Source organism: Mirounga leonina, unplaced genomic scaffold (assembly GCF_011800145.1).
Source record: "Mirounga leonina isolate KUSES-001 unplaced genomic scaffold, KU_Mleo_1.0 Mir_177, whole genome shotgun sequence".
NCBI classification, from domain to species: domain Eukaryota; kingdom Metazoa; phylum Chordata; class Mammalia; order Carnivora; family Phocidae; genus Mirounga; species Mirounga leonina.
Window position 1 is genome coordinate 5282645 of NW_023270459.1, and position 16006 is coordinate 5298650.

General features: G+C 44.1%; 1 protein-coding gene across 5 annotated transcripts in view; it reads right to left on the reverse strand.

Moving 5' to 3' along the window:
* GARRE1 (granule associated Rac and RHOG effector 1) overlaps positions 1-16006 on the reverse strand; it is an 81179-nt gene that overhangs the window by 12794 nt on the left and 52379 nt on the right. For 4 of the 5 annotated variants that reach the window (XM_035023486.1, XM_035023485.1, XM_035023484.1 and 1 more), the window contains 6 exons: positions 13899-14105; positions 8773-8913; positions 8459-8554; positions 8179-8340; positions 7132-7290; positions 4547-4644 (listed from right to left, as the gene is read on the reverse strand). In XM_035023486.1, coding sequence (XP_034879377.1) covers positions 4547-4644; positions 7132-7290; positions 8179-8340; positions 8459-8554; positions 8773-8913; positions 13899-14105 — 863 coding nt within the window. The remainder of the gene's footprint in view (positions 1-4546; positions 4645-7131; positions 7291-8178; positions 8341-8458; positions 8555-8772; positions 8914-13898; positions 14106-16006) is intronic. The other variant, XM_035023487.1, reaches the window with a different exon arrangement.

The window sequence follows — 16006 nt, forward strand, 5'->3', positions numbered from 1 at the left end:
ACTCCCACTGGGCTTTGGTCCCCATAACTGCACTAGAATGGCTTTGATCAAACACCTTTGATCTCGCCAGTGTCAAAGGTCAATTACCTGTCTCCACCTTACTCAATCTCTCAGCAACGTGGTGCAATGCTTCTTTCCTGCCCGAGCACTATCTTCTGTAGCTTGGCGACCCCAAACTTGCTCAACTTTCCTTCCACCTGGCTGGCAAGCGCCTTCCCGGTCTCCTCTGCTGACTCTTCCTGCTCCACTTCCCCACTCTGTGTGGCGGCGCGTCCTAGGCTTTGTCTTTTCTCCCCACAAGGCTGCATCTGGGCCTGCAGCTGTATAGACCATCCTCCACTCAAGACTCAAATTTCCTTCACCAGCCGACCCCCTCCCCCTGAACCCCACTCTCCTGTATCTGACTGCACACTCAACATCTCTTGGGTACACCTAACAGGCAGCTTGGTCAGCACGACTGCTTCCTCTCCTCCCCAAAAACCACTCTGAACCTATACACTTCCTCCATAAGTCCACACACAGCTGTCTACCCCAAACTGACACATCATCCCTGGCTACCTACAGCCCACGCCAATCCATGAGCAAACCAAGCACTTCTCGCCACCTCTCTTATTATGACTCTACTCCAAGAAACCACCAGCACTTGTGTCTCAGGCCCAACCTCCCAGCTGGTCTCCTGTCCCTACTCCTGTCCCTCCCAACCCTCTGCACAGAGCCAGAGTGAGTCCCTGGTAACACAAATCAGAACACATCACTCCCCTGTTAAAAACTCTCCAGTGGCATCCAGTCATGATCGAAATAAAATCTAAACAGCCCTCGAGGGTTTCTGTGACCTTGTCCCTCCTGCCCCTGGCCACAGGTCTCTCCACTGTCACCTCCATTACCCTTGTCCCAGTCACAGGCCTTGGCTTGCTCCCTGAATATATTGGATTTGCCCACATCTCAGGACCTCTCCTTTTGCTGCCTCTGCCCAGAATGCTCTCCCGAGAGCTGCTTCCCACCATTCAGGTCCTCACTACCCATTCAGGGTACCTCCACCAAGAGGACTCTTCTGAGAGGCAGAACCAGGAAGATGTTGTCTGCTGCTAGGCACTCTGGGAGTTAAATGGTGAAATCGACACTTGCAAAGCCATCCTAAGGAGGCAGCAGCACTCCCCAACATGCCTTAGGGCTTGAGAAGAAATAGGTCTCTGAGGATATGAGCCAGCCAGCCTCAGAAACACTGCAAAAGGCAAGCTCTGCCAGTGCCCAACCAGACCCTGGACTCCTGGGAGAGAATCTTGGTCAGCAGACCTGGCCAGGGTTCACGGACCCGATTCTCTCAGCCTGGAATTGCTGATTATTAGGACATCCTTGCTCTGAGCTCCCAAGCCACTGATGGCTGTGATTTGGCTGGTCACATATGTTTGCCCACTAGGGGAGCATTTGCTGGTCATGCGGAAAGAAGCACTACACTTGCTGGTGAGAATAATTTCTCTTTCTGAAAATCAACAAATCAGCACTTTTATTTAATTCATCAGTCCTGAGAGTTGATCAACAGAATCCCCTTAAGAGACTAAACCCATTCTTTTGGCAAATCATGTAGACTTGCTTAAAACCCTCTACCTGCTCTTATATAAAAATCCAAGTCCCTCGGGGACCCTGTAAGCCCTGGTTTCTATGACTCTCTCTTTACGACCACCTACCACATCTCCAGCCATGCCAGTTCACTCCCCAGAAATCCTTTCCTCATCTGCTCTCTGCATGGCCGGCTCCTCTCCAATGTCATATCTTCAAGGAAGGACCCTTCGTGACTGACCTCATCCCAAACAGCCTCCCCTCCCCAGCGCCACCCCCGTTATTCTCCATCATATGACATCATTCTGCTCTTATCCCCTCATACATGTGCTGGGGTTTGAACTGAACTCTTATGTTTGCTAGCTGTCCCCTCACTCTCCCTCCCGTTACAAAGTCAGCTCTATTAGGGGCAGAGACCCCATCTGTCTTGTTTATACTTAAATTCCCAGAGTCCAGGCAGTGTCTGCCACACAGTAGGTATTTAGTAAGTATCTGTTGAAAGAAAGAATGGATGGACTAAACTTAAATAAGACAGTTTAAAAAATCTAAATAAGGTATTACTTTGGGAAAAAAAAACACATCTGGCAGTGGGACACTCCATTTTATTAAAAGCAAAGCATATAATAAATTCTTGACTGCCTTTGCTAACAATTTCATTTTTCCGAAGATGGAGTAAAGCAATCACTTCTGCTTGCATTCTTCTCAACAAGCGTGTAATTTATACTTTGAAAGAAACAAAAACATGTATTTTGGAAACTTTGTATTTTTACTAAAAGCAACCAGCAGAGGGAGCCTCTCCAAGAAATTATAGTTTATAAGGTCTTTCGTGGAGGTTCAATGAATTACAAAGGAAATCAATCATACATGGAGAGTTCTGGAAGTAAACTGCAGTGTTAACCATTTTAGTACTAGTCGTTTGTATTCACCCAATTATTCAAAAGTTCAAACTATTTTCTCTGCAATGAGAATCCTGGTTAAGTTTAATATTTTTCAATAAGAACCTGAATAGGAAAACAAATTAAGAATTCAGGGACACAAAAATCTTACAGAAAAGTGAGCTTTTGGTAGGAGTGAAGATATGTGTATAAATTACAGGTATGTCATCTCGGGGTGCCTGGGTGGCTCAGTCGTTAGGCGTCTGCCTTCAGCTCAGGTCATGATCCTAGGGTCCTGGAATCGAGCCCTGCATCGGGCTACCTGCTCAGCGGGAAGCCTGCTTCTCCCTCTCCCACTCCCCCTGCTTGTGTTCCCTCTCTCGCTGTGTCTCTCTCTGTCAAATAAATAAATAAAATCTTTAAAAATAAATAAATAAATAAATAAATAAATGTATGTCATCTCAATAATCAAAAAACTCATGGGGGGAGGAAACTGAAAGAAGGGAGGTTTTGGGACATGAAGTGAACTGCTCACCCTTACTTGATACATCAACAAGTCCTAAAACTTCTGGCAGCGTCTACCACTGGACCCTCACATTTCAGGACAAATGGTTTAAATACAACTCGAACGCATTATCCAGCTACCATTTTAGTCCACAAAGGCACCAAGATGCCATCATGCCTTACTATCTCTCTCTCTTCCTACCAAAATGTTTCAAAATTTTTCTATATGGTTAAATACTCATTCATATCATAATCTTACTAACAGAAGTCTTCCAACACATGCTCAATTTTTATTTTTTTTTTTAGATTTTATTTATTTATTTGACAGAGAGAGAGACAGTGAGAGCAGGAACACAAGCAGGGGGAGTGGGAGAGGGAGAAGCAGGCTTCCTGCCGAGCAGGGAGCCCGATGTGGGACTTGATCCCAGGACCCTGGGATCATGACCTGAGCCGAAGGCAGACGCTTAACGACTGAGCCACCCAGGCGCCCTTCAATTTTTACTATTAATAAAGTTATGATGCTGCTCCTTTAGCTGGATTCCTATGCATATCACAAGGATAAATCCCCAGAGGAGGAACTGTGGAACTCCTGAGGTCAGATCTCTTATTTTAGGCTTCTCATACACTGAACCCCTCCAGAAAGGCTGTGTGATTTATCCACCTCCTGTGCCTGTTTTTGCACAGTCTGGCCGAAACCTTATTTATTTTTTAAAAATTTGTTTATTATTCTAAAACAATTTAACAACATCTGGGCAAAATAACATCATATTGTTTCTTTACTCCGCCTTTATTGGGTGAGGTTACTCATTTTCTTCATCTATGTGTTGACAGCTGTGCTGTTTACTATATTTTTTCGTTACCTATTCATGCATCTTGCCCATTTTCTTACTAACTTGTAGGAGCTTCTGTTTTAATAAACTAAGAAGAGGGGCACCTGGGTGGCTCAGTCGGTTAAGCGGCTGCCTTCGGCTCAGGTCATGATCCCGGAGTCCCGGGATCGAGTCCCGCATCAGGCTCCCTGCTCGGCGGGGAGTCTGCTTCTCCCTCTGACCCTCCTCCCTCTCATGCTCTCTGTCTCTCATTCTCTCTCTCGCAAATAAATAAAATCTTAAAAAAATAATAATAAAAAAAAAAAAAAAGCTAAGAAGAATACTTTATCTACTGTAAGTTTATAAATGTAATTAAATAATTAAAAATAAAAATGGCTCAGTCTGTCCCCACACTTGTAATGGCATGAGCTCAAGATCATCAGGGTTGTTACTGGAACAGAGAAGAAGGGATTCTATGTTCTGTGCTCAGCTTTAGAGAAACACTGGTGACTTAGAGAAAATGATGGACTCAGTAACAAAGAGAAGATAATATTGCTCATTATGATCCATGAGTACATAACATTTTACTTACATGATTGGTCAAAAAGACTATTTTTCAGACATCTTGGCTTCCTTATCATGGCCTGAGAACCAGGACATACCACTGCACGTGTACCTGCCCAAGTAGCAAGACCTGATGTGCCACCTAACATGGGGTTTGTCCAAAACAAAGCAATCTTTTCAAAGATGTGCAAGCTTCAATCAGAGCCTAGGCTTGTGTTAATATAAGAGTCACGTTACCATGTGGACGGGACTTGAACCACAATTCTGGAGCCCTCTAAACTGATCTGGGGGGCATAGGCTTCTTTATTTTCAATCTGTGCTGTGTCAACTACCACCTAAGAGAAAGAGAGAGAGAGAGAAACAACAATCAGCTTTCCGAGAGGAAAATGGATCACAAACAAATCTAATACATGAGCCTGCTGATGCTGAGTGAGTCTGGCAAGAATGATTCCCATGGCAAGGAAGTTGTACAGAGGCCAGTCAAGAGCCCCATGAAGACAAATGCAAGTAATAAAGATGACTGAAGACAGTAATACTTCAATGAACAGAAACCAAATTCTGCGTGCAGGATGTACTGAACTTTGTAAGCACTTTCAGTACTTTTTCCAAGCCATAAATATGTTAATTAGGAATTATTTTGTTTCCTCTTAGTTTTTTTTTTTTTACTTTACGCACTGGAAAGAAGTAAAACCGTTTTTAAAAATCTAACCACAGCTTCAGAAAAGGCCATTTGTAATGCCTGAACACAAACTAGAAGTGGAGGAAGCTTTTTTAAAAGATCATTTTATCCTCAGCCATCAATAAAAACAGAACTAGCTCAGAAAGGTAAAGATGATTCTTCTCTCAATGACTTATTTTCTTTTCCTTTTTTTTTTAAGAGACACAGAGAGAGAGAATGCATGAACAGGGGGGAGGTAATGAGGGGCAGAAGGAGAGAGAGAATCCCAAACAGGCTCCACGCCCAGCATGGAACCCGACATGGGGCTGGATCTCACAACCCTGAGATCATGACCTGAGCCAAAATCAAGAGTCAGAGGCTCAAGTGACTGAGCCACCCAGGTGCCCCAGTGATTTCTTCTTATTTGGAGTAGAGTCTTTAATATTACACAGATGATGTAGTAGCCTAGGTAATTTAGAGACTTTGACAAAACCATGAATATATTTTCAAATAACTAAAAGAATTTAAGAAAATAATCACAGAGTGCTTTAAAAATAAATCTGTTATGGCGTGCCTGGCTGGCTCAGTCGGTAGAGCATCCGACTCTCTTGATCTCAGGGTCATGAGTTCGAGCCCCACACTGAGTGCAGAGATTACTTAAAAAGAAATAAATAAATCTGTTAGATTTCAAAAGCCATGCAAAGCTGCTTATTATGATTCCAAATTCGGCCTCTAATGGAGCTGATTTCCACTGCTGTAAACAGAGTTCCCACAGCTGGTCTGCAATGTCCTTTGGAAAAGACTTCCTGTCCACGTAATAGCCATTGTTGGACCAGGCAGGTGTTTCCTCTCTCCGCCCATCTCTAGAGCCATAATCTAAAGGTTCTTTGTCAGTCACACACAAAGGTGCCCTGGGAGCAAGGAGTAAGGAACTGGAAGAAGTTTCTGCTCTCTCAATAACATGGGCCTTTTTTTTAACCTACAATGTTTTCCCAAAACAGCCTGTGTGTCCTTCTGCCTTACTTTTTACTCCTTTCTGGAGAATTTACGCCATGTTTCTCCTAGTTTCAGCTAAAATGATCTCTGGGAATATGGATCAATTTCCTAGAAGCAGCAGGCTCTCACATACTTCAGCAGGGAGCCTCCAGCTTACTCCTTCTCTTAGGGTGTTTCTGTATCAAGAACTACATCCTAAAAAAGGTATAACTTACCACTGTGGACAGGCCCTCACCTGGCCCTACGTAAGACAGCACCACCCTGAGCTAGGCCACCTGAGCCCTCATCCGCATGAAACAAAAGGACAGCATCCTCCCCACAGTTCCATTCACGAATAAAGTAGGAATTAGAGTAAGAAACAGTTTTTTAAAATTTTCTTAATCTCGAGTTAGTCTCCTTTAACCACTGACTGAAATGCTGTATCTTTTCAAAAAGTAGTCATTTAGTTCTAGAAAGTGGGATCAAGTATGTAAGGTTATATGGGTCTTAGATGCCAAACAAAAAGCTAAATGGTGCTTTCAGATGCTGATTTCCTGATCCCATGCAACTCTGGCAAAAAAGTCACTCTTCTCTCCAAAGGTGAAAAGACTAAACCAACTTCTGAGTTGATGCCGTTATTTTATGGCTAAGAAGGAGATAAACAGAGAGCTGGGATACAAAGTGACTGGTGGGGGGACTACTTATACCATGGAGGTTTCTCAGAGCTGACATCAGGGAGCTAAGGAGTGAGTCACATAGAGACTAGAGAGGAGTATTCTCAGGTAAAAGGGGCAGCCAAGTGCAAAGGCCTGAGATAGGAAGAAGCTTGGCATGTTTGAGCATCAGAAAGACATCCACTGTCACTCCAGGGTAGGCAAGCGAGGCAAAGAGGCCTTCCCCATCAAATCATTATTAATGTATAGGTGTCTTTAAAATGAGGAAAACCTGCAACATCATTTTGCAACTAAGATCCCAGCAAATACATATTATATTATCAATCTATAAAAGAAAACAAAAAGGCTTTTTAATGCTGCTGTTCCTTTACCTTCTCCACGTGGTCTGCACCCTGCAGGACTGAAGAACTTTTTAAATTATTCAGTATTTCCACACCTGTGCCCACACCACATGTTCCCCTGCTGGAGGCATGGCTCCCGGATCTCTCTCCCATGCATCCCACATGTCTGCTCACCAGTCCAGCCTGGCCAAACAGCAGCTGCACGGCAGTCTTGCAGGCGCCCCGCCACGTGGACGGGCACACCTGGTTCAGTACTTCGGTCACAGGAAGATCATCCCTGGGTGTGATTCCATTGTAGCAGCCCGCCTCCTTGATCAGCTGTAACATCGTATGCTATGGATTGAAAAGACGAGAGCTCACTGCTCAAGATAAAGCTGTACAAGATTCTAAAATGTGTTGAAATGAATTTACAGGCACACAGTAGCCCTCAAGAAGAAAGCATTTTGTTTCAGTCCCCACCCCCCCAAATCACGTCATTTTAATGTCTCAAGTAATTATCATCAGATACCCTCAGGGAATACGGATACATGTACATTAATATGTACATGTGATTTCTATACTAGCAAAAAATACAGCATCATATAGCCATTTGCTGATGCAAGTTGGTTGAGGAATTTTGAAATTCTGAATCCCTCTAAATAAGGAGACAAAATCATCTGGTAAAAACAAATACCAATGAAAACCTCAACTTTATTTTGGATGACCAAGTGGTCAGGTATGCAGGCTCTGGAAACAGACTGCATAACCTCAAATTCCAGTCTACTCCTTTCTGGCTGTGTGAGCTTGGGCCTTCGTCCTTCTATCCGTCAAACAGAGAACAGAGCAGCACCCACTTCATGGGTGAACATTAAACAAGACAGTGCACATGGAGCCCTTGGCTCCATGCCTGGCACACATGATGCCCCACGAATGTGCATAGTTACTGCAGTTGTATGACAAGACTTCTCATTTAATTTGTGTAAGTCCACTAAACCATCAATTGTAAATAGCATTTTATAGTGCACTTTCAAAACACTTCATGTTAAACATTTAACAAAATTATGAATAAAACTTGCCAAATGTCTCATAAGTCACCATGGTCTGTTTTTAGACACCAATTTACTAATACCACCTGCTTTGACTTCAGTTTTGTTTAACCTATATTCTTTACAAGCCCTTAGGTGTCCCTGAAGCACTGTTTCCACGTTCACACCCGGTTGCTAAAACCCCATGGAAAGCTACCGTCTTAAGTTTCAGGTTGTCGGCGGCTGATTCGTTGAAGGAGACGCCCTTCAGGAAGTGGGATCCTATCTGCACGGGGACGGTGGGAAGCTCACACTGCATGGGCTGCGGCGGGGTCTGCCGCCGCCCCGTCTGCTGTGCCTCAGCCTCGCTGCAGCAGCCCTGCGAGAGGTTTGGAGAGGAGAGGTGACCCACGGCACACCTGCCCAGATACCTGGTTCACTTGGGGTGGCGCATCTGCCATACCACAGCTCAAGAGCAACCAGAGAGAAAAGCATACCTGTAAACTGGCTTCAATTGCCTTTGGATTCAGGTGGAAACCAGCTTTCATTGCATATTCACAGTGGCCTAAGCTTTCCAGAGCTATTTTATAAGCCTGCAAAGAAATTGTTTTTTTAAGAATCAAGATTATACGGCAGATCATAAAATGACAACGTCCAGTGACAACAGAAATGGAAAATTTCTATAGTTAATTAAAAGACTTCAGGTCAACTACCATCTTACTAATCTTTCCAACTGGTTCAACATCACAACTCTACCTCCCTCCCATGTTCCTGTCCTCGGATAACTATGTGCCAGTTCTAAAACACTTACTTGCAAAGCACTGTCAATTTTCACGTTCAGTTCTTTGAGCTGGTGTTCAGGAATTGCTGCGCTCTGAGAACAGAAGAGCTGCTGAACTTCAATGCCTGCCAGGTGGCCGTCGCAGCCTCTTTCCCTCAGTCTGGATGTTGCCTGCAAGAAACAATGGCAGATAGGTGACAGAGATGTGACAGACATTAGCAATATTTAAAAAACAAGAAACAAAAAACAAAAACAAAGTTAAAGCGAGGAACTATCTAAGCATTAGATGTACACCAGACTTTCCGGATTGTCTGTATTACCAAGTGAGCAGCCAGAAATTTAGGAAGATGAAATCAAGCATCTTTTTTTTTTTTTTAAAGATTTTATTTATTTGACAGAGAGAGACACAGCGAGAGAGGGAACATAAGCAGGGGGGAGTGGGAGAGGGAGAAGCAGGCTTCCCGCAGAGCAGGGAGCCTGATGCGGGGCTTGATCCCAGGACCCTGGGACCATGACCTGAGCCGAAGGCAGACGCCTAACGACTGAGCCACCCAGGTGCCCCCCCCTTTTTTTTTAAGATTTTATTTATTTATTTATTTATTTGACACAGAGAGAGAGACAGCGAGAGAGGGAGCACAAGCAGGGGGAGTGGGAGAGGCAGAAGCAGGCCTCCCACAGAGCAGGGAGCCCATGCGGGGCTCGATCCCAGGACCCTGGGACCATCACCTGAGCCGAAGGCAGACGCTTAACGACTGAGCCACCCAGGTGCCCCGCTGAAATCAAGCATCTTGAAGAGAAAGCAAAGCTGACACAGCACCACTTTACTTAAGAAACCCTCGAAGGAAGATGTACCCGTCTGTTACTAATTTTTTTTATATGTCAAACCTTCATTTTTTTTTTTAAAGATTTTATTTATTTATTTGACAGAGAAAGACACAGCGAGAGAGGGAACACAAACGGAGAGTGGGAGAGGGAGAAGCAGACTCCCTGCCGAGCAGGGAGCCCGATGCGGGACTTGATCCCGGGACTCCAGGATCATGACCTGAGCCGAAGGCAGTCGCTTAACCAACTGAGCCACCCAGGTGTCCAAACCTTCACATTTTTTATTTCTTTGCTTTAAAAGACAGAGAAGCTAGAATATTGGCACTTGGAGTTTCCAGAATAATAATAATAAAAAAGAACACATAAGGTTAGGTGCTCCTCTACACCAAAGTAAAAAGCCACACCAACACAGAACAGGAAAAAAAGGTACATTGGAATGCTAAAGGAAAAACAGTACTTCTAAAATTTGCACAAAAAATTAAATACTTATTTTTCGGTCATTAAATATTTATGAAGAGCACATAATCAAGACAGAGAAACAAGAAAAAAACGAATCAATGTTTTGTTGCGATGAAATGTAAGTTACCTATCCATGTGGGTCAGGACCAGAGACTACAGAAAAAAATATATTTAATTTCTTAGACAGGAGGAAGAATTCAGGATGAACTGTCTTTCAATTTTTCCATGTCTATTTTTGTTGCAACAATATCTGTGCCACAAATGACATTTTTTAACAGCTAATTTTTGTTCTTCTTCTGTTCTTCTGGTGTAGGAGTTGTAATATTTAACAAGATTGCAGGAAGGTCATTAGTAGCTATAATGCTATAAAGTTCCCAAAGCTCCACAAATTACCTATGACTACCATTCCATCCAGTCCCTGAACTCTAACAGTTTCACAGTTTAAAACCATTTGACTCTCCTTCTAAGACTGTTTCACTCAAATATTTAACCCGCAAGGTCCTGTGTTGGGTGTCGCTGGATAGGCAGTCAGGTCCACAACCTGGTCCCTGCCATCTTGGAGCTGACAGCCTCATGGGCCAAACAAAACATTTACAGCATCTAAAATGGAGGAAAACACACCAAGGAAAACAGAACTGTAACAGGGAGCATCCTAGACACTGAGAAATCAGCATTTTGGTTATGAGTTTACGGAGAAGGAGGCAGTCAGCGGAAGTGTGGGATGGATGAGCAGACATGTCAGCGAAGAAACTAGAACCCAGTGAGCAAGGAGGAGAGTGGCCACAGATAAGGCTGCTGAGCAGGGCAGGAATCAGACTCTGTGGGACGAGGTAGGTCAGGGTGAAGGGTCTATACTTTACCCTAAGGAAATAGCAACATCATCCACTTTTTTTTTTTCTTATAGAATATATATATTTTTTATTTTATTATGTTATGTTAGTCACCATACAATACATCATTAGTTTTTGATGTAGTGATCCATGATCCATTGTTTTCGTATAACACCCAGTGCTCCATGCAGCATGTGCCTTCCTTAATACCCATCACCGGGCTAACCAATCCCCCCTCCCCTCTAAAACCCTGTTTGTTTCTCAGGTCCATAGTCTCTCATGGTTCATCTCTCCCTCCAATTCCGCCCCCACCATTTTTCCCTTCCTTCTCCTAATGTCCTCCATGTTATTCCTTATGTTCCACAAATAAGTGAAACCATATGATAATTGACTTTCTCTGCTTGACTTATTTCACTTAGCATAATCTCCTCCAGTCCCATCCGTGTTGATGTAAAAGTTGGGTATTCATCTTTTCTGATGGCTGAGTAATATTCCATTGTATATATGGACCACATCTTTATCCATTCATCTGTTGAAGGGCATCTCGGCTCTTTCCACAGTTTGGCTATTGCGGACATTGCTGCTATGAACATTGGGGTACATATGGCCCTTCTTTTCACTACATCTGTGTCTTTGGGGTAAATACCCAGTAGTGCAATTGCTGGGTCATAGGGTAGCTCTATTTTTAAATTTTTGAGGAACCTCCACACTGTTTTCCAAAGTGGCTGTACCAACTTGCGTTCCCACCAACAGTGTAAGAGGGTTCCCCTTTCTCCACAACCTCTCCAACATTTGTTGTTTCTTTCCCTGTCCATTTTTGCCATTCTAACTGGTGTAAGGTGATATCTCAGTGTGGTTTTGATTTGATTTGAAAGGCCCTATCTCTTGGATTTACAGAGATTGTAAAATGCTGATGGTTAATGATGATGAACATTTTTTCATGTGTCTGTTAGCCATTTGTATGTCTTCTTCAGAGAAGTGTCTTTTCATATCTTCTGCCCACTTTTTGATTTGTTTTTTGGGTGTTGAGTTTGAGAAGTTCTTTATAGATCTTGGATACTAGCCCTTTATCTGTAGTGTCATTTGCAAATATCTTCTCCCATTCTGTGGGTTGCCTCTTTGTTTTGTTGACTGTTTCCTTTGCTGTGCAGAAGCTTTTTATCTGATGAAGTTCCAAAAGTTCATTTTTGCTTTTGTTTCACTAGCTTTTGGAGATGTATCTTGAAAGAAGTTGCTGTGGCTGATGTCAAAGAGGTTACTGCCTATGTTCTCCTCTAGGATTTTGATGGATTCCAACATCATCCACTTTTAAATGGAGAGTGATGGAGGATGGCAAGACAGGGAGGACAGAAGGGAGTTCATTTATTGCAGGGGTCAGGGGAGAGTAGTGATTCCCTAAATAAGGGCAGTGACAGAAAAGGACAGATCTGGGATAATACTTTGGGGGTGGGACCTTCAGGGCTTATGGACTGGATGTAGATATGACACAAAGACAGGAAGAGAACTCTCAAGTTTTTTGCACAAAGGACCCAGTGTGGGATAGCAGCACGTGCTAGCCTGGGGAAAATCTGGGGATCCCCAGGGGTGTGGGGAAAAGCTAAGCCTGAGCCACCTGGATACCTGAGGTAAGCAAGAGCTGAATACAGAGGCCTGAAGCCCACAGAAGTGGACGGGTCACACATATTTGCAGGTCCCCAGCACACAGGCAGTTCTTAAAGTCCCAAGGGTAGATGGCGACCCTATAGGGAGAAGGGCACCCAGAACTGAGCCTTGAGAAACTGACATTCGTAAGTTGTGTTGGAGAGCGGAAGCTAGCGAAGTAGATGGAGAGGATGACCCAAGAGGTTAACACTTGGCTCAGGGAGGCCACAGGGAGAGAGAGTCTCCAAGGGCCCATATTGCCGAGAGTGCCGACTGGAGTCAAACGGTTCCCTGGATTTGGGCACATAGAAGACACCAGTGACCCTGACAAGTTAATGCCTGTTCTTGTGTAGGAGTGGAAGTCAGATTTCAGTGAGCTGAATGATGCCATTTATATAAAGTTTTGTACTGGGCAAAATAAATGTTATCTATGGATACATGCAGAGTAAAAATACAAAAATATGCACAGGACTCACAAACTCCTAATTCAAAAGAGGCTATCACTACAAAGGAAGGGATGGGAGTAAGACTGTAAAAAGGTACAAAGGGAACTCAGCTGCATTTGTAAATAATATTTTTTTTCTGTTAAAAATAAAAGGCATGAAAGGGGCACCTGTCTGACTCAGTTGGCAGAGCACGCAACTCTTACTCTTGGGGTCGTGAAGTCAAGCCCCATGTTGCACATGGAGCCCACTTAAAAATAAGTGAGTAAGTAAGTAAATAAAAGGCATGAAGCAACTGGTAAAAAATTAAGATTCACTTGAAGAAGCTAAAAGAAGACAAGAGGGTATATGGGACATTTCCTAAATGCTTGAACTGTTTCATAATAATGTCTTTTAGAATGACTCAAAGGTGAGGTGGACAATTCCTCCAAGAAACTGGCTATGAAAAGAACAGAAAAACAGAGGCAGGACATCTCCAGACACCAAGGAGTATTAAAATGCCTACAAGAAATGTGTTGTCCCTGACCACATCCCACCTGGCTGCCTGGCTGAGCACTTACCCTCCGCAGCCAGCTCTGGCCCGTCTTTCCAGACTGAGGCTCCAGCCTCTTCTCCCTGGCCCCTCTTCCTTGAAGCTCTGCGGCCCTGCTCCTAGTTGGAGGCAGGGCCCCTTCTCTGGGCTCCTGCACACCTCCATCACAGCCCTTTCACCCTGTTTTTGTAGGCCCTTTCTCTTAGGAGGCTGGGAGTAGAGGCTGTCACCCCGGTGCCTGGCCCGCGCCCGGCACAAAGTGGGCATTCACAAAGGCATTCACTGTCAAATGAATGAACAAGCGAACGGTAACAGTTTAAAACTAACACCTCTAAATAAAACACCTCTTTTAGGAACCAACAGGCAAAGGTCCTGTGGAGCCTCCGCTATTTGAACACAGGGTTCCCATCTCCCCCAGGTCAGGGTTACCTCAGCAGCCCCCCGCCAGGAGCGCACAGCTTCCTCCAACTCAGGCGTGTGGCTCATGCTGGAGAAGCCGCCGCCACCGCTGTTCTTTTTCTCTGGCACAACCACCTCGGCAAAGCAAGAGTGAGCCACCGGCTGGACCTTCTGTAAGGCCTGGGTCAAAAACTGGAAATGGACCTGCACCACTGTCAAGAAACATCGCCCCAACACCTGTGAAAACAAGAAAGCCAGGGGGTTTAGCTTGTGTGTGCTACTGCATTCGTGCAATACACTGTTAACTACCAATGTGGGCAGAAGGTAACAGTCCCCGGAAACCTGAAATCACAGGGAATTAGAGAGTCACCATGCTTTAGAAGGATCTTTGCGCTCATGTATGCACCTGGGTGCCAGATGTCTACAAGACAAAATGCTTCAACCAAATAGCAAACCCCAAGGTTCAAATGGGTCTTCCCAGTTCCCACCCAGCCCCCCACTCCTCGTCTCCATTCCCCTCACGTGCACTCTGGCTCACGCTAACCCTGGTTGCCTTTGGGCTCCCAATGAACCAGAGGAACTCACAGTTCCAGTTATATACACACAGCATTCAGAAGGCACAGTAAAAGCCATGTGATTGAAAATCTGAAAGGTCAGTTTGACTCTAAGAATTCTATTAGAAATGGAATCCAAAGATACAAGTTATTTTGGTAACAGTGTTATTAACATAGCTCTATGTCATAATTTCAGTCTTAGGAAACAAAGCTGACAGACCAGTCTTCTAGAAGTCAACAAAACATACTGGATGACTCTATTTATCACAACAGTATAAACTCACTCTCCTGATACATATCAGTAGTTAGTTGGTCGATGGAGCACTCCATTAAAGTAGGGAATTCATTAAAAAAAAATACTATATACAAGGGCGACTGGGTGCCTCAGTCGGTTAAGCGTCTGTCTTTGGCTCGGGTCATGATCCTGGGGTCCGGGGATGGAGCCCTGCCTCGGGAATCCCTGCTCAGCAGAGAGTCTGCTTCTCCTTCTTCCTCTGCCCCTCTCCCCTTCTGTGCTCGCGAGCTCTCTCTCAGGTAAATCAATAAAATCTTTAAAAAAAATACTATATATATAATACTATGCTAATATACACTGTTAATATGTAACTATAATAATTTATATGCCAAAAAAACTATATACCATAAGTATTTTAAGATACAAATGTGCATTTATCTGCCACCCTTGGCAATCGCCAAAACTATTCTCTGAATTTTTTTTTTTTTAGATTTTATTTATTTATTTGATAGAGAGAGAGAGCGAGCACAAGCAGGGGGAGCGGCAGGCTGAGGGAGAAGCAGACTCCCCGCTGAGCAAAGAGCTTGATGTGGAGCTCGATCCCAGGACCCTGGGATCACGACCTGAGCCAAAGGCAGCCGCTTTAACCAACTGAGCCACCCAAGGTGCCCCTATTCTCTGATGTTGTTATTCCCTGTTTGCTTTCTTGAGGTAACCCTAGCTACAAGGTGTTCTCTATGATTTCCTACTTCTTTTTCTTTAAAGGAGAGCAAGAGAAGTGCCTGGGTGGCTCAGTCAGTTGAGCATCTGCCTTCAGCTAAGGTCATGATCTCCAGGTCCTGGGATCGAGCCCCACATTGGGCACCCTGCTCAGCGGGGAGCCTGCTTCTCCCTCTGCCCCTGCTCTCTTTCAAATAAACAAACAAACAAATAAATAAAACTTCTCTAAAAAATTAAAGGAGAGTAAGAACTTGTCACTCACAAAGCAACTTGAGCAGAGAACTTCCAGATTATTGACATCTTCCCTTAAATTTTTAGTTGTTTTGCCCATACAAAATTTGACAACAATAACAAAACTATCTGCAACTCTTCTATCATGTTCCATAACATTCACATTTTTTCCATGGAGGGTCTATCATATTTCATTGGCTCACACAGTAGATTACTTACTCAAGAAATTACTCTACTGAGTTTGCAATTTATTCAACTGTTAGGAGCACAGCTGAGAAGGCCCACTTGCTGCCAGGACTCAGTGCACTGCCTCGGGGAGGCAGTAACGGTTGGGGAATGGTTTCCATTGCTTTTACAAGGAACTAAAATCCGACCCCAGTGCCCACCCTCCGGCCTAG